This window comes from Nannospalax galili, unplaced genomic scaffold, assembly GCF_000622305.1.
Source record: "Nannospalax galili isolate Female #2095 unplaced genomic scaffold, S.galili_v1.0 scaffold717, whole genome shotgun sequence".
In the NCBI taxonomy this organism is placed as follows: Eukaryota; Metazoa; Chordata; class Mammalia; order Rodentia; family Spalacidae; genus Nannospalax; species Nannospalax galili.
In genome coordinates this window covers 204,635-223,537 of record NW_008339763.1, presented here as the reverse complement: position 1 = coordinate 223,537, position 18,903 = coordinate 204,635, and the positions used below count along the sequence as shown (strand labels likewise).

The window sequence follows — 18,903 nt, the reverse complement described above, 5'->3', positions numbered from 1 at the left end:
AGGTTCTAGTTTTATATCATTTTGACCTTTGATATTTTTATCTCTTATAACCAAATTAATCACATTCTAATTATTTTTATGAAATTAATTTTTCATAAATTTTGTTTCTCCACTTTACTTTTTGAGACAGGGTCTCTCGTTGAACCTGGAACTCAAACCATTTTCAGCAGTGGTGAGAGGATCTAGTTTGTTTCTCGCCATGGCCCCTTGCTAGCTAAGGTGGGGAGTCGATGTCTGTCACAACTCCTGAGAATGCTGAAGTGGGCAAAAATGAGGTGGGGGAGAGCAGGAGTTAGAGCATGGATCTGGGGGGTCAGACACACAGCACAGGAAGCTGGGGAGGAGTTGCGAGTGGCACCCTGAGAGACACCCTGACTTGACGTCCTGGACAGAAAGCACTGGGCACAAGCCCTACCTGTGAGGTCCTCCCTCTCTGAAGATCCCTGCGCATCTGGCCCAACTGGTTGCGGTAGACCCCAGTGCATCCTCCTGCTCCCCGACCCCCATTCCCTAAGTCCGGAGCCAGGGGCCCTTTCTGCCACCTGCAAAGGCGTTTGCACCTCGTCCACGTGCTCACTGAAGTCTTCAGTTGAAGAAAAGCTAACTGGGCTTTTCTCACCCTGACAGACTGGTGACGGGGAGGTGCATTAGACCAGCTGAAGTGACTTTAGCTGTAAGTCAGCGCATCCAGCCAGCAGATGGGATCTTCACCTTTGCACACTAGCCCGGGGATGGCCCATCACAAGCAAGTTCTGACAGTTCACAGCTGACCCCGCCCCCGCCGCTCTGGCCCTGGCTGGCTGGCCGCGCCCTGCTCAAGCTCCCGCCCAGCTCCCAGTGGCTTTCCGCGATCATCAGCCACGCCCCCATAGGAGGGGCTTGAAGACCTCGGAGATGTCGGGCCTCTGAGTCGGAAGTCTGCGGGGCGGGGCGCGGAGGCGGGAGGGATGGACGTGAGAGCGGTTTCCGGTGGCGGGCCCCCGAGGCGCCCGGGGAGGGTGAGTAGGTACGGCTAAGAGTCTTGTTATCAGGATGAGGAGCCGCCTGCCTCTCTCTGGGAGAGAATGGACGGCTCGGGCAGCTCGGGGCTGTTGTGAGCGCCTGTAACCGCCGCGCTGATGAGGCCGCGTTGATGAGAGTCGGCGTGAGGCTGGAGTCGGAGCACCACAGCTCCTCCCAGGCCTCTCGCGTGCTCCGGTGTTGGGCCTGAGTAAGGCCATCATCAGTCGCAGCCTTCCCTCCAGGCCTCTAGCATGCCTGGAGCCTCCCTAGTTCATCCTGGGTAATCACCTTCTAGGTTCATCGTTCCCCTGTTTCTGCACCTGGAAGGCCCAGAGTCGGTGACAGTGGCTGAAAGTGCTCTCCTTTGGGTAGGGTAGGTTATCCAGTGAACTCAGAGCACTGCTCAGGGTCTAGGACCGGCATTTCTCACTGGCAGCTGCAGTTCTACCGTCCAAACGCCAGGGTCTGGGAGGGGACCCTCTTCCAGTGCTCAGTTCCCTGGATCAGCTAGCCTACCTCTGCCAAATGGCCTGGGTCTACTGAGCAAAAGCTACTTACTAAGCCAACTTCTTCCCACAGGGATGCATGGGGAAGGGCCTGAGGGCTTTGGTTCAGAAGCTGGTGTACTGATCACATCTTAAGTGTTGGTGCCATCCTTGTGACTTAGGCCAGCTGTAGCCTGTTTTAGAATTTGCACACTTGAGAACAAGGGTTCTGTTTCCTGAAGTTTTTCTGGCTTCTGTCTGCTATGGCCTGCAGTAGCTCTTTCCTTTGCTGCCTGTGGACCACACACTGACTCGCTCCTTTAGGTCCATTATACATGGTGTTCTGCTTCCTTGAGTGCTTTCCTTATCATTGTCACCTTGGCCTAGGCCCCTGAGGGAAGAGATCCTTTAGGCCTAAACAGAGTTTCTCATTTGAACACTTTCTTAGTTCCTTGTACTTAAGCACTTATCAGGGTTTTGAGTTTGTATGTGGTTATTTGTCTCTTTCTTCCACTAGATGCCCTATGAGGCAAGGTTCTTAGGAATTCACTGTCTCCTCATTGCTTAGTTGAGTGTGTGGCCAGGCCCATGGCAGCCATTCTTGATGCAATTTTGGAACTATTTAACCTCTCCACCCCGGAACACCCCTTTCCTCCCATAGATCAAGGCTTCAGGGACTGATGCTTGAGTGTCAGAACTGTTTTGCCCTAACCTGTTTCTCTGCTATGGAATGTCTAGGGTTGGTGGTAAAGAAGCAGGGAGTGCAATACCCCTTTGCCTATCCTGGAAATTAGAGTGCCTCCCTCGCCCTGACCTTTGACTTTTTATAATTTCCTACAGGTGTCAGCCAAGACAAGTGGATCCCACCGGACAAGCATGGTAGGAATCCTGGCTGCCTCTGTTCTCCCACTTGTCCTGTGAAGCCTCCACTTCTTACTTTGGGAATCTATCCTTTCCACTGGGCTTGGGCCCAGACCCAGCTTTGGTCCTTCCTGCAGCCTTGCCAGGCTCAGTACCTGAGGCTGTGAGTAAACCTTTGCCCAGACCAGCCGTGCCTCTAAGTGGGAGGATTGTAAAGTCACTGGGTCCCTTCTCTTCTCCTAAAGGGCCTTTTCCTAAGATTTAAGAGCCCAAAGGATCCCTGTGACTCTTGTTCAATCCCGTGTTTCACCTCCTGAGATATGTTTTAGCACAGTGGGGCTGGGCACCCAGGGATACCTGGGGTGCTGGTGTGTATCCTTTCAGGAGACGGTGACATTTGGCGACGTGGCTGTGCACTTCTCTCGGGAGGAGTGGCAGTGTCTGGACTCTGGTCAGAGGGCCCTCTACAGGGAGGTGATGTTGGAGAATCACAGCAGTGTGGCTGGACTAGGTGAGGCTACACCCTGGGATCCCTCCCCTTTATTATCAATCAGCATCCACCCTATTTGTCAGAGACTGGGGATGTAGAGGCTGACCACTTGGGCCTTTTGGGCTAAGCAGGGCCTTTGAATTTATGAGTGTGTCAGGCTAGTTCTAAGCCTTGCGCATGTCACCTTACTAGGTGGGTGGACTTCTTGGAACTAGTAAAACCTCTGTTTTTTCTAAGCTATTAAATTATCATGTAAGAAATAGAACCCAAACTTGAAATAGCTGAGACCAAAAAAAAAAAAAAAAAAAAAAAAAACAGGCCTGAGAAATCTAGGGAAAACTGTTAAAGAGCTAGAGTGTCAGTGATGTACCTTCTTTCCTTCTGTCCTATTATCAGTCTTCTCTGATCTCTGCTAACTTTCCCTGCTCCACCCCCCCGCCCCCGCCGCCAAAAAAAAAACTGTTCTAGCACACAACTGTGTGTTCCGTGAGTAAATATATGTCTAACATGCTGCTTGCTGTGCATCTCCCCTGCTACTGAGCTCTCTTCAGGACTGCCCCCCATCATGTCCAGGCCCAGAACATGGGTCATTGAGAGAATGCCTATGATGGACTAGGATTGGAGTAGGTGGGATATAGTTAATTGGCCATCTGCTTCTCGGTGCTTGGCCAGTCCTATAATTCTTTATCCCATCTAACTTGGCAAAAATCCAGTTTTCTGATATTTGTCAGTCAAATACTATACAGTAAGGCTAGGGTACAGAGCAGTGGTTGAGTGCCGTTCTGTCCTGTGCAGGCTCTGGTTTCAATCCCTGACATCACAAAGAAGAAAAAAAGGGCACAAGAGCAAGAACATGTATGGTTTTTGTGTTTGTCTTGTCCTGTTGTATCCCCCCACCCCCAGAGTTTAGGTGTCCTGTCACATCCTTGTTACTGTTTTGTTCTGAAACAGTGTGTGCAGCCCTTTTGACCACTTTTTACAAGGGTTGCTGTGTCTTACTGATTTATAGGTGTTTGGTATATCTTCAGAATCCAAGGTGACATGTTATACATTGACAAAGGATACTACTGATTATACCACATCACAATTGACCATCACAATTTAAACGTTTATTTGGTACTTTATGGGAACTCTCTTAAGACTCCTCATATGTGGTTTATTATGTGTCACTGAAATAGGAAGGGAAATACATGGACTATATTGGCCAGGAGTTCCTCTGGCTTGGTCATCCATATCTGAGTCCCATGGTGTCCTGGTCATTCAGAGGTGGTGATGTTTTTCTTCATTGGGGTTTTCTTCCCTTCCATGGGTCAATGCCTGAGGTTTTTTTGCCTGGTTATAGCAGCTGTTTCTTCTGAGTGGCTCTCAGTGACAAACCAAACAGTCTATCTACAATATCTATCTTTTCTCAGGCACTGTCCACACACAGTTGCAATGTGCCTGTGACTGGTACTACAGTCATTTATCAGGCAACTTACTCCGTTTCAAAAATAGACTTGTTGGGGACTGGAGAGATGGCTCAGCAGTTAAGAACACTGGTTATTCTTGCTGAAGACCCGGGTTTGAATCCAAGCACCCACATGGCAGCTAACAACTGTCTGTAATTCCAGTCCCAGGGGATCCGTCAGCCTCTTCAGACCTCCACGGGCATTGCTGGACATGGGTGCACTTACCTACATGCAGGCAATACACACATACACGTAAGATAAAAAAAAAAAAAAGAAATAAAAATTTTAAAGAGTTAGCCGGGTGTGGTGGCACATGCCTGTAGTCCCAGCACTTGGGAGGCAGAGGCAGGTGGATCTCCGTGAGTTCAAGGCCAGCCTGGTCTACATAGTGAGTTCCAGGACATCTGGGGCTACAGGGAGACCCTGCTTCAAAAAGACAAAAAAAAATAAAAATAAAAATAAAAAGTTAAAAAAATAGACCTGTTGTTCTTTTCCCATGGCTTCTACTTCTATAATAATTTCTTGTTTCAGTTCATTTGAGATGGGGTTTCACTGTGCTGCCCAATCTGGCCTATGATCATGGGCCTAATTCGGTGACCCTCTTCCCTCCTGAGTAGTTACTGGGACAGTAAGAGTGTACCACTTCATAGGATAGGTTTTTTGTGGGTTTTTTTGTTTTTTTATTTTTTGGTCTTTTTGAAACAGGGTCTAAAGACTAAAGGCATGTGCCACCACGCCCAGCTCATAGGATAGTTTTGAAAAGTGCAGGGTATATAAGCTCAGCATTCGTTTATGTAATGGTACTGGTGATTCAGCTGTATCAGTGATGATCTGAGAGTCTAGTTAAAGTCCATGTGTGCACGCAGCTCGTGTGTACAGGCAGTAGTGGCTTGTCATTTTTTTTGTCACCAGGTTGTTTTGCTGGTAGGCTGCTGACATAAATCCTAAGATGTGTCTGAATTTACAAATGAGAATGCATAGAAATATAAAATAAGACATCAAATATAATAATGCCATTCATATCTTGTTTATTGTATCTTTTCTCGTGCTTATTGACCCTGGTCAGGTTTTTATTTTTTATTTATTTTTTGATGATATTGGGGCTGGTACTCAGGACTGAGAACATACTAGACAAGGACACTTATCAGTGAACTATACCCCTAACTTTAGCTACCTTAATTTTTTTTTTTTTTTGGTTTTTTTTGTTTTTTTTTTTTTGTTTTTTTTTTTTTTGGTGTTTTTGAGACAGGGTCTCCCTGTAGCCCCAGGTGTCCTGGAACTCACTATGTAGACCAGGCTGGCCTTGAACTCACAGAGATCCACCTGCCTCTGCCTCCGAGTGCTGGGATTAAAGGTGTGTGCCAGCATGCCCAGCCCTATCTTAATTTTTGGATGATTTATAGAGGGAGAATTTTGATTTTAAGACAAGGTCTCACTATGTAGCTTTGACTGGCCTGGAACTTAACTATGTAGACTAGGCTGGCTTTGATTTCACAGAGAGCCCCCTGCTTAGTCTCTGGAGTGCTGGGATTAAAGGTGTGTACCACCATGCCTGGCTTGTATCTTCATTTTATAAAGAATTCTCTTGTGGTTTTAGTAACCATTTGGGGTGCGGATTGGGAGGTGGTTGGGTTTTTTGTTTTGTTTTTTGAGATAAGGAAGGTCTCATGTATACTTAGTTGACTTCTGACATACTATTTAGCCAAAGATGACCTTGAACTTCCCATTCTCCTGCCTCTGCCTTCATAGTGCTGGGATTATAGGCATGTGGCACCACACCCAATTTACGAGTGCTGGCGTTCTAACTCAGAACTGTATGTGTGCTAGGCATGCACTCTACCAACCTTGTGACTTTTCCAGCCCATTGTTCTTGTTATGTTTTTGCTCCTATGTTTTGCTGTTTCCCACTTTTACTATTTTTGTCATTTTTGTACTTATGTAGGTTTGTGTTTTTCAGTTCACAACTTTTTTGGCCTAATAATTAACACATTTGCATTTTGCTATTCTTGTTTATGGTAAATTTATTTTATTTTGTTTTATTTTGTCTTTTTGAGCTAGCTTAGAACTCGCAATGTAGACCAGGCTGGCCTTGAACCTATAGAGATCTGCCTACCTCTGCCTTCCAAGTACTGGGATTAAAAACCTGTGCCACCACACCTGGCTAACAAATTTATTTTAAAATACAAAATTTTGGGCTGAAAAGGTGGCTTAGCTGTTAAAGGCCCAGGCTTACAACCTAAACATAAAATACAAAAATTTGTCTATCGCTGCTACAGCTACATTCTACAGAGTTTGACTCATAATAAAAGTAGTTGTCCCTTAGTAATTCATTATTTAGTTTCTAAGTAGCTAATCCTTTCTAATTGCCTTTTTTTTGTTTGTTGGCTTGGTTGCTTGAACCTGTTGGTGTTTCCTGTATTCAACCTTTTAATATTGTGACATGATGTCATCTACAAAATCTGTGCTCAAGACCCTTGCAATTAAGTTATCCCCAACCCCCCAAATCTTATGATGTTTTGAATAAGTTTGATTTTATGTTGGGTGACAATCTGACTATATGTGGCCTAAGGACCTCTCTGCCTGCCTTACCCTTTCTTGGGAAGCCTGAGGGAAGCTTCTAGCCCTGTTGGTCCATAATTGGATGCCTCATAGTTTATGGACTAGCAGTTAAGGGAGTTTTGGGCTACTCTGCAGCATGGGGTCTCATGGCCCCCAGGTTGGGTACCAGGTGAGCACCCCAGGGTCTGATATTGTTTGACTACAGGTGAAGATTGACCTTTATAATTTTTGTATTTAAATCTGCTTTGTTTATTTAATTACTTTTGTTTGCTTGCTTGTTTGTTTGTTGAGACAGGGTTTCCCTGTAGACCAGGCTGGCCTTGATCTCACAGAGATCCTCCTGCCTCTGCCTCTTAAATGCTGGGATTTAAGGCATGTGCCACCATGCCTGGCTGTTTACTAATTATTTTATATTTTGTTTCTTAACCACTCCTACCTCTTGGAGTATCCTTGCAATTTGAACTGAAAAACAGCCTTGATTTTGCTGAATATGGTGCTCATTTAAGCGTCCTTTCTCCTCTACCCCAAGTAAAGCCAGCCTATTTTTTGCAGACTCTTTGGTGAAGGTGTCCCCTGAAGATTGTGGGAGTCTGGGTGCTCCTTCCTGTCCAGTTTCAGGAACTGAACAGAAAGGGCTGCTGGGTATACAGCTTTTTATGCCCTTATACCCTCCCACACAGACTCTACCTATATCCAACAGCTTTTGTTCCTCATGCCTGGAAAGTAGGGGAGGCTGAGCCCTGACCATACTCCCAGCATCTCCTTCTCTGCCTCACACACAGCAGGATTCCTGGTCTTTAAGCCTGAGCTGATTTCCCGACTGGAGAAAGGACAAGAGCCGTGGGTCCTTGACCTACAGGGAGCAGAGGGGACAGAGGTACCATGGACTTCCCAGACAGGTGAGGCCCAGGCCCTGTCACAAAGAAGCTCTGAAGAGGAGGAGCTGAGATGAGGTCTTGAGGCAGTGGGAGGTTGGGGTAAGTCCTGGTGACCAGACTGGGCAGCTGGGGAGCAATACAAAGGAAGGCCAACCCTAGAAAGAAATACAGACTGGTGTCTGGCTACCTCTGGGAGCCCAAGCCTCTGAAAGGCAAGAACACCAAACACCTGTCCATTCAACCAGTTTGTATCATGTAATTATGGTCATGGAGAAATCTGGCCTTTGGGATTTTAGGGTGATAAGGCAGCCTGTGCTGACTTATAAATTCTAGAAGGAAAGTTGATGTCATGAAGATACCATGGGGGTTCTGGGTACTCAGACTCTTATATAAATTTGCCCTAGGTAAGAAGTCAGTATAAGCTTTGGGTATAAAACTAGTGTTTAGTTTCATTCTATTGCTGTGAGAAAACATTCTGTCCAAAAACTTAGGAAGGAAAGGGTGTCTTTCAGTTTATACTTCCAGGTCACAATTCATCATTGAGGGAAGTCAGGCCAAGAACTGAAGCACAAACCATGGAGGAACACTGCTTACTGGCTTCTTCTCTTACTCATGTTCAACTTGCTTTCTTATACAGCCCAGACCCACATGCCTAGTGATGGTGCTACCCTCAGTGGGCTAGGCCCTCCTCTGTCAATCATCAATCATGAAAATCTCTCACAGACACCACCACAGGCCAATCTGACCTATAAAAATTTCCTAATTGAGGTTCCTTCCCAGATGACCCTAAGTTGTGGCAAATTGACAATAAAAACTAAAGTACGAGTATCAGGTGCAGGTTTTCATCTGGGATCCTCCTCAGAGAAACCTGCCTCAGAGGACAGTCTTGAGTACCCAGTTCTCCTCTGGCCTCCTCCTCTTCCTACCTGCCCTTTAGCAGTAGTCTCTCATTCTTAACATTCCCAGGTCAGACCCCTTTCTGTCATCAGTTGTCAACTGTACATGGGTACATTGGGGGCCTCTGACCTGTTCTGCTGAATTCTTGGCTGTCACACTGTCCTCAGGTTTGCTCTGTCCAGTCTCACTTTGCTTCTTCTAGGATATTCCCTCCTTAGTGCCTGGGGGTGGGGTGGGGGGTGAAACTCTGCTCATGGACCCTCTTGGGACATGCAGCTCTCGGCATCCTGTTTTGTAGACAGGAGCACATCATCATTGTCGAATAGACCAACTTGTGAAAATTCCCCTGGGATCTCCTTGCCATGACTTTCCTCCCATCTTTGCCTGTTTTCTGAACTCAGATGTAAGGAACATATTTTTTTGTGTTTATTTTAGATTCTGCTGTTAGGACTGACCACAAACAGACGTGTGAGTACATGGACATTCTCAAAAGGCAGGTTCCTGGCATTGGAGATACTTTGGATTCTGAGGTCTGGTCAGAGAATTGTCCAAACAGCCTTGGGCTAAGAGTGAGGGGCTCACTTTTCCAGAAGCACTGTTCCAATGTAAATAATGGGGCTGTGGCTCCTGAGAACTTTACTGAGGACACTGTCCAGGAATATAAGGAACTAGGGGCCACTCTCCTGGGTTGTCAGCCTGATAAACAGAGAGATGGTGTCAAAGGGACATTACAGAACTGTGAGGAGTATGGCAGAGGCTTCAGATCACCTTCAGATCTGGCTCCAAACCTGGAAATGAATGTGCAGGAGAAACCAAACAGATACCAGGAGTGCCAGAAAAACCTATCTGACTGCTTGCAGGAGAAACATAAAAGTAACTGCCTTGGAGAGAAACTGTATGAGTGTGAGGAATGTGGGAAAGTCTTCAGACTGTGTTCACAACTCCATCAACATCAGAGAATCCACACAGGAGAGAAACCGTTTAAATGTGTTGAATGTGGGAAAGCCTTTCGTCTGAGCTCAAAACTTATTCAGCATCAAAGAATTCATACTGGAGAAAAGCCTTACAGGTGTCAAGAATGTGGGAAAACTTTTGGTCAGAGCTCAAGCTTGATCCATCATCAGAGAATCCACACAGGAGAGAGACCCTACAGTTGTCAAGAGTGTGGGAAAGCCTTCAGCCAGCAATCACAACTTGTCAGACACCAGAGGACTCACACTGGAGAAAGGCCATATCTCTGTCAGGAGTGTGGCAAAGCCTTCAGCCAGAGCTCAACTCTAGCCCAGCACCAGAGGATGCATACTGGGGAGAGATCTCAAATGCCAAGAGCTTCAGAGAGTCCAGGCCTTGTTGCCCATCAGAGAAGTCACACTGTAGAGAAGCAATTTAAGTGTGAAGAGTGTGGGAAAGCTTTCAGGTGGATCTCTCGCCTGAGTCAGCACCAGCTGATTCACACTGGAGAGAAACCTTATAAATGCAACAAGTGCACAAAAGCTTTTGGTTGTAGCTCACGACTGATTCGTCATCAGAGAACTCACACTGGAGAAAAACCATTTAAATGTGATGAATGTGGGAAGGGCTTTGTTCAGGGCTCACATCTTATTCAACATCAACGAATCCACACAGGAGAGAAGCCTTATGTGTGCAATGACTGTGGGAAAGCCTTCAGCCAGAGCTCCAGCCTCATTTACCACCAGAGAATCCATAAAGGAGAGAAGCCATATGAATGTCTCCAATGTGGAAAAGCTTTCAGTATGAGTACACAACTCACCATCCACCAAAGGGTTCACACTGGGGAAAGACCCTACAAGTGTAATGAATGTGGAAAAGCATTCAGTCAAAATTCAACGCTTTTCCAACATCAGATTATTCATGCTGGAGTGAAGCCCTATGAGTGTAGTGAGTGTGGAAAGGCCTTCAGTCGAAGCTCTTATCTTATTGAACACCAGAGAATACATACTAGAGCCCAGTGGTACTATGAATTTGGAAACACCTTTGAAGGCTCCACCTTTGTGAGCCATAAAAAAGTAAACACTGTAAAGAAATTGCACCAGTGTGATGGCTGTGAGAAGATATTCAGGTGGCGTTCACACCTGATTATACATCAGAGAATTCATACAGGAGAGAAGCCTTACAAATGTAATGATTGTGGCAAAGCTTTTAATCGGAGCTCAAGACTTACTCAGCACCAGAAAATTCACATAGGATAAACTGATCACCTATATAAATGTATAAATGTGAATAAACTTGAAGCCTTATTTTATTTGAAATCATTTATACATTTATCTTTGAGAATTGTTTTTAGAATATTGTTCATATGAAAACATTTTTTTTCTTGGAATATTTAGCATTTACCCATTAAATAAAGTGTCCCTCAAAATCAGGGTATAGCCTATAGTTTGAACTCTTGGAGGGTAGACCTCTGCCCTACAGGCATCAGAAGCAGGCATCAGAAAGGCTCTATGAGCCCTTTCAGACAGCAGGTTAAATGAAACCACCCACTTCAGATGTGGTGGCACATTTTTGTAATCCCAGCACTCAGGAGACAAATGTAAGAGGATCTCAAGTTTGAGGCTATCTATATCCTGCCTTAAAAAAAAATTTAAAGTGTTCTCCCTTGGGATCAGTTACTTAACTAGGTTTCAACAATAAAGGGATCTTTCAGCTCATTGAAAAGATAAGCAGCCAGGCATGGTGGCATATGTCTTTAATCCCAGCACTCAGGGAGGGAAAGGCAGGGGGATCTCTGTAAGGTGGAGACCAGTCTGGTCTACATAGTTCCAGGCCAGTTGTGGCTACAGGGCACCCCTGTCTCAAAACGAAGAGCTAAGACCCTAGAATTTCTAACTGCTTCACCTAACCCCTTTTACTTTGTGTGGTAGTGAGGATTGAGCCTAGGGTTTGGACATGTTATTCAAGTGTTCTACAACTGAGTTATGTCTCCAACCCCACATGATCCCTCTTAAAGCTTATCCTCTAGAGCCACTTAGGGCTCCATTCCCTTGGGAGGTGGGCGTGGCTCCTGAGTGCTGCTGTTAGGGTGGATGTGGCCTGCAATATTCATCAAGCATACATCAGTACTAGGCAAAGAAACAGCATGGCTACCTCCAAGGGTTTGAAATCATCTGGATTTCAGGGACTTGTGTGATGCAGGATACCTGCCTCCCTAAAATTCAGAGCTAGTGTCCTGAAAATGTCTTGCTGTAGGGTAGTTACAAGACTATGCAGGAATGTGTAAATGTTTCTCATAAAGAATAAACAGTCTAAAAGAATGCCGTTGTTACATCACACACCAGCACCTGCCCAGCTCCCCATTTTACAGGGGCAGTCAGAGAACTGGTGAGTCTAGGTTAAAGGAAGGAGCCATGTGCCAGAAATGCGCTCTCCCTATGTGTGTCCCCCAGTCCTGATCCAGGATGTCTGCCTAACACCAGAGCACAGGAGTTAGCAATGACAATGTATTGGTGTTTTTAGGAGACATGAAGCTAGAATGGGATACGAGGGAATGAGGCAGGTAAGAATGGAGAATGGGTCTAAAATTTTTAAGCCCCAGTTGGGATTTTGCATTTTATTCTAGAATTACAGGACATTACTAGGGGGCCCTTACAGGTACTATTACGGGGTTCTTTTCCCTCAAGGGTCGAGGGTGGGGAAATGGAACCCTGGTTCTTGTACTTCCTAAGTTCTACCATTAAGCCACACCCCTTCTTTGGAACTGTTTTGTAAAGAGCACCAGCTGCTCAGTGGGGGGGGGGGGGTTAAAGGAGGGCTAATGATGAAAACAGAAGACAGAAACTGCCACGGACATTTTGGAGTAGGGGACCCTGAAACAGTTTTTCTTTGGCTGAAGCCAAATATGTCTGTAGCAATGTTTGTAATTCTGTCCTTGCCAAAGGCTAGAGAGGCCAGAAGGGTTTAAGCCAAAATGTTTTTGATTCTCTGGCTAGAGGCTAGATGGCAGAAGGGAGCAGTGGGCGCGGGGGGAGAGTTGCAACGTGTTCTTGTGTTGTCCCAGATTTGCCATTTGACCCCACGCCTCTTTTTGAGCGGTTTTTTAAAAGAAGCCTCCTGGTCGGGGGGGGGGGGGGGGTTAAAGGAGTGCTAATGATGAAAACAGAAGACAGAAACTGTCCAGGCATTTTTGGAGTAGGGGACCCTGAAACAGTTTTTCTTTGGCTGAAGCCAAATATGTCTGTAGCAATGTTTGTAATTCTGTCCTTGCCAAAGGCTAGAGAGGCCAGAAGGGTTTAAGCCAAAATGTTTTTGATTCTCTGGCTAGAGGCTAGATGGCAGAAGGGAGTATTGATTTCTCGTTATCTCTGCCCCCTAATAAATGAGCACCCCTGCCTGGAATCTATGTGAGGAAGTTTCTGAAACTGAGAAGAGATACCTGAGCGCTTTGTGGGTGGGTCAGTTGGACTGATCAGTTCATCCCTCTCCCTATCCCTCACCCTCACCCCAGTTTTACTGTAAGTTCTATAAAAAGCCCCTAGACTAGCAGATGGTATTCCATTTCCAAGAACTCACTCTACCTTCTCTCAAGTACCATCTATGACTCTGTAATAAAACTTATTTCTAAAGCTTACCTTTCCTGGTCCATGAATTTAATTCTTTGAATTAATGACACAAGAACCCAGAAGCCACTGACTAAGTTTTGAGTGACCATGAGCTTTTGGTACCCTAACTTCTGAATTGAAGCCCAACTGAGATAAGATAGAAAGCATCTGTCAAACTGAAAGACACACCACTTTATCTGTATTACCAAGGGCCTACATTAATTAGTGTGGCTACAGTAGGGAGCAATGAAGAACCTTTAGCTCTGATAACAGACATGAGGTGGACAGTGGGAGAAGGATGAAGGTGATGGCAGAGCTAGCAGTATGTGGTGAGGCCCAGATTGTCTGCCTTGAGCACCACACCAGAATACAAACCATAGGAAGAAGACAAAACTTAACAAATCAACAAGAAAAAGTTGAACATTTCCAATAGAAAAGTACAAAAATGAGAACTCCCCACAACAGAAAGCTACATGGAAATGCCCAACACGAATGTGGAGAGCTACTTCACAGTCGGTGGAAAAATGTAAATTGGAATCAGTTTTGAAGAACAATGTATTTTCCCTACAAGCCCGAATCCCATGTGTTCACACCAGTGGAACATTTTGTGTAAGAGATGTCCTAGTGGAGTCTTTAGAAATTGGTACTTTGGAATAAACTGAGCAAAGGAACAGGTGAAGAGTGGTCCTTGAAAAAGCTGCAGGTATCAGGATACTTGTTCTGCATAGTGAGCTGCTGACATAGGGAGAAAGATGCAGCTCACCTGCTTCCTATAGTTCTTTGGATTGGAATTTGGGGTTTGTCATAGGCTTTTCAGGAGAGGGGTCTGATCTGAGATCAAAAGTTGGCAGCTATCTTAAGAAAAAGTTAAAGAACTTTGAAGAGAGAATTCAAGAGGTAAACATGGGTGGAGTCTGGTTGTTGCAGGCAGTCTGGAGGATTCTGGCCATGCCAGTAATAAAGTAGATATTTTTTTTAGTGTTTGTGTCTTTGTTGAGACAGGGTCTCTACCTGTAGCCCCAGCTGGCCCTGGAACTCACTATGTAGAACAGGCTGGCCTTGAACTCACAGGAGATCTGCCTGCCTCTGCCTCCTGAGTGCTGGGATTAAAGGCATGCACCACCACACCTGGCATAATGTAGATCTTTTTAAATTTTTATTATTTTTATTTTATGTATATGCATGTATTTCCTGCACATAGGTAAGTGCACCTGTATCATACAACGCCCACGGAGGACAGAAGAGGCTGTTGGATCCCCTGAAACTGGAGTTACGGACAGTTTTAGCTGCCATGTGGGTACTGGGATTTGAACCCAGGTCTTCTGCAAGAGCAGCCAGTGTTCTTAACCACTGAGCCATCTTTCCATCCCCTCTTTTTTCTTTTTTGGTTCTTGAGACAGGGTCTCTGTAGCCCCAGCTGGCCTAGAACTTACTATGTAGAACAGGCTAGTCTCATTCTTAGAGAGATCAACCTGCCTCTGCTTCCTGAGTGCTGGGATTAAAGGTGTATCACCACGCCTCACAAGGTAGATCTTTCTTAAGACACAAGCAGGTCTTTAGGGAGATGTGTCCTGACAGCTGCAAAGTACTTTATGAGAAGCCAGTCCAAAACAGGTGTTTCTAGACTTCATGTAAGAAAGTGTGGAAGCTTTCCGCCATCTTGGCATCAGTGGAGGCCTGCTGGGAACAGGACTTCTAAAAGGCAAATATGTCTGGAAGGCTGTGGTGCAAGGCCACTTTTGCTGGCTATAACGCGAGGTCTTCAGAACCAACGAGAGCATACAGCTCTTCTTAAAATCAAAGGTGTTTATGCCTGAGGTGAAACAATTCGGCCCATGGAAACAGTGGCATGGTTCAAGCCAAATTCTTAATCAATCTTTCTGCAAAGGCCATTGGACACAGAATCCTAGTGATGCTGTACCCCTCATGGATTTAAACTAATGGAACGTTTTAAAAAAAAAAAAGCATAGAAAACAGTTATTGAGTCCAAGTGCAGGACATCCAAATAGCTTTCACTATTTTTCAAACTTTGTGTTGGAAGTTCTTCTTAATAAAAAGTTGGGAAAGGGCTGGCAAGATGGCTCAGTGGGTAAAGTTTAATCCCTGGAACCCATGTAAAGGTGGAAAGAGAACCAACTTCACAAAAGTCCTCTAATCTCCACACATATGCTGTGGCACATAAGAGCACACATACATTATACAAACACACATTATTAAAAAAAAAAAAAATTGAGAAGGTGAACTGCATGGATGCCAGCCCTACCAGAGGTACCAGTAGGCCATCCAAGCACCATTTTCCTCACCCAGGAGGGAACCCCCATAATCAATGGCCAGCTTATTCGTGACCTGTTGAAAGCTGCCCAATTACTGTTAAGGGCTGTTATTCACTGTAGATGGATGGAATACATATCTCTACAGCCAATAATGAGGCTGACTGCCTGGCTAAGGAAATCACTTGGAGCGATCCCATTTCCCAGCATCTGTTCAAGCTCACCCCTACAAAGACCATAGTCATAGAACTTCCTTTCACATCCAATATTCTTTTCTACCTTCACTCCCTTTTCCACCCAGATAACATGTTCCTCCTCATCTTTTTAAACATACAATTCCCAGGGCTGGAGAGATGGCTCAGCGGTTAAGAGCACTGACTGTTCTTGCAGAGGATCCAGGTTCGATTCCCAGCACCCACATGGCAGCTACAAACCATCCTTAACTCCAGTTCCCGGGGAATCCGAAGCCCTCTTCTGACCTCTGCGACATTGCACGACACAGGTGCACTCACATACATGCAGGCAATACACTCATACACACAAAAACAAAAAAAAAATGTACAGCTGGGCATGGTGGCACACGCCTTTAATCCCAGCACTTGGGAGGCAGAGGCAGGTGGATCTCTGTGAGTTCGAGGCCAGCCTGGTCTATATAATGAGTTCCAGGACAGCTGGGGCTACAAGGAGACCTTGTCTCAAAAAGACAAAAAAATCCCCCCAAAACTTACAATTCCAGCTGACCCCACAAGACAAACAGTTCTTGTGGGAATGCACTATCTCCTGCCAGGTCTGTCAGCAATCCAACCCAAATACTAATATCCATCCCCCCTAATCATCAGGTTAGAGGGTGCCACCCAGGTACTGACTGGAAAATAGATTTCACCCACATGGCCCTCCCCCCCATAAAAAACAAACTCCTCTTGGTACTTGTGGATATATGGGTTGGGCATCTTTGGTTTCCTCCCTTCTCCCTTTTGCCATTTCATTTCCCCCTGGTCTTAGGGCAGAGTCAAAGTGTTGACTCAATATCCTTAGGTGACAGGGGGTTGTACTGGGCTCTCAGGTACATTAATTATACAGAGGCTGCTGTCCTCTATAAACTCTAGCACTTCCTGGGACCATGAGGCCCAATGCAATTAGGGAAGAATTACATACTAATCGCTGGGAAGTATTCATGGTGACACACACCTTTAATCCCAGCACTCAGGAGGCAGTGGCAGGCAAATTTCTGTGAGTTCAAGGCCAGCCTGGTCTACATAGTGAGTTCTAGGTCAGCTGAGAATACAGGGAAACCCTGTCTCTAAAAGACCAAACAAACAAACAAACAAACAAACAAAAACACTGGAAAGTATAGGAGAGAGTAACTGAATTTCAGGGGAGGGTCAAATGATGAGATGATGAGGATCTCTCGTAAGTAGTATTGTGTGGATCACTTGTTAAGTGGTCATAGCTATTCTAACGATGATGGGCTGCTAAACTCAGACGACAGTGTTCTATGGTAGAGCTCTCATGGAGGTAAGTAGACATTTCATGTTTCTGTAGGAAAAGTTACATAACACACTCAGTACCCAAATAGCAACCTGACAGAACAACAACAACAAAAAGTTTGGGAATGGTCTTTTGTCCTTTAGTGGGTGCTGAGATGTGCAGTTGAGATTGCTCTGTGCAGAGTGCAATGATCACAGGATAGATTCCTTAATGCTGCTTTTTCCCATGTAGTATGGGATGGTCTGCCTCTTTGCCTCTAGTGATGGTTGCATGCTCCCTGAGATGGGTGATTGGTCATGCAACCGAGGCTGAGCTGTGTGAGATTAGAATGTCTTTGGGGGGAATGCCCAGGTGGCCATGTTCTTTGTGATATGGAGTATTGCACTTCCTTGATGAGTGGGATCCACTGTTGTGAGCATGGGGACACTTGTAAATGGTTTAAAGACTAGAGAATGCTTTACAGTTCCTAAGAGTAGCAAGCATAAATGAGAAGAGACTACTGGCAAGCCATTATGGCTATTGCATGCCTGCTGTTATGAGCAACAAGACATGCAAATTAGAGGGCTTCTATAGTACAGTACTATTTTCTAAACAGACTGACTGTCTTCATAAGACCAGCTTTGCATGGTTGAAAAAGATTATAATATGTAGGTTTATTGATTGTTAACATTCTATCATCTATGGGGGATGGGGAGGGTTGTTGGATCTTTACCTGAGTATCCACAGCTATTTGTATGCAGTTTCTCCCTAACTGCATGTGACAATTTTAGGGCCTCAGAGAGGGACTGTAGTATGTATGCTGGAGAAAGTAAGGGAGGGGGACTCCATCTGTGCAGCTATGTTCGGGAAGCTATCATTTATGCTGGAAGACTTTCCAGTGAGGCTGCTTTGGGGTCACCTACACTCCTGGAACAACCCCTCAGCTATGCTCTATAAGTAAGCCCAATAACTAATTGGTTCCCCAGGGTGAACTTCAGTTGAATCATACCTTGTTTTGTCATTGGAACCTTATAAGGAGGGCTCAATGCTGTTCATGTCTCCCTCCAGGGAAATAATCTTAGCAATAGTTGCCCAAACATGAACTTAATTCTTTAATGGAAGAATTATAAGAGGAAAGGGTCACATGGATAGTATATTCCACATTAACCTCTGACTTGGCAGAGAAATTGGATAAAAAGAAGATGAGACAGTGGTATTGACTTGCCATCTTTTTTTTCTTTTGGTCTTTTTGAGACAGGGTCTCCCTGCAGCCCCAGCTGTCCTGGAATTCACTATGCAGACCAGGCTGGCCTTGAACTCGCAGAGATCCGCCTGCCTCTGCCTCCCTAGTGCTGGGATTAAAAGCATGCACCACCATGGCCAGCGGCCTGCCATTTCTTATGGTAGGGAACCGAAAGAAAAGAAAGTGCAAATTAGATGTATTTAAGAGCCCTTCCTGTGATAAGTTCTGTTCCTTTAGAGAACTCTGACTACTACAGATTGTGGTACCAGGAGTGTGGTTGTTGCTGTGAAGAACCTCATCATATTGTATTTTTTTTTTTTTTGGAGGAATGCAGAAGTTTGGACTAGAAAAGCCATTAAGTACTGTAAATAAAGCTTAATGGTACTTTCTAATAGGAACTAGAGCTTGGAAGACAGTACTACTGACAGTAACACAGACTGTGGAGGCCTTGCTCATGAGATTTCAGAATGGAACAAGTATTCTGTCAGCAACTGGGTAGAGGACAGTCATGTGATATTTTAGCATATAATATGGCTGTGAGAGACCTGAGTGACTCCATCTTGGATAAAACCTCCATAGGACTGACCCAGCCCTGGGCCCTGTTCCAAGAAAAACCACAATACTTGGAACGGATAGAGAACAACTCCTCTGCCAATGGTCAATTAACCAGGGACAGGAAGGTACTAAAAGTCCAGATGTCTTTTCAGATTTCCTGAAGCCAGCAGTTTATGGTTTGGCACTGGCTAC

General features: G+C 45.2%; 1 protein-coding gene across 15 annotated transcripts; it reads left to right on the top strand.

Moving 5' to 3' along the window:
• The first annotated feature begins 904 nt into the window (after nucleotides 1–904).
• On the top strand, nucleotides 905–12,553 carry Znf7 (zinc finger protein 7). Of its 15 annotated transcripts, none has more exons than XM_017798500.2 (5): nucleotides 905–998; nucleotides 2,328–2,366; nucleotides 2,733–2,859; nucleotides 7,628–7,744; nucleotides 9,056–12,553. In XM_017798500.2, exons 1-5 carry the CDS (start codon nucleotides 948–950, stop codon nucleotides 10,828–10,830), a joined length of 2,109 nt encoding a protein of 702 aa, XP_017653989.1. In that variant the 5' UTR covers nucleotides 905–947; the 3' UTR covers nucleotides 10,831–12,553. The 15 variants fall into 15 exon arrangements, with proteins under 15 accessions (XP_017653989.1, XP_017653992.1, XP_029420016.1 ...); XM_017798503.2 differs by having other exon boundaries at nucleotides 916–1,006; XM_017798499.2 differs by having other exon boundaries at nucleotides 933–998; nucleotides 2,700–2,859; nucleotides 7,631–7,744.
• Nucleotides 12,554–18,903: the final 6,350 nt, after the last annotated feature.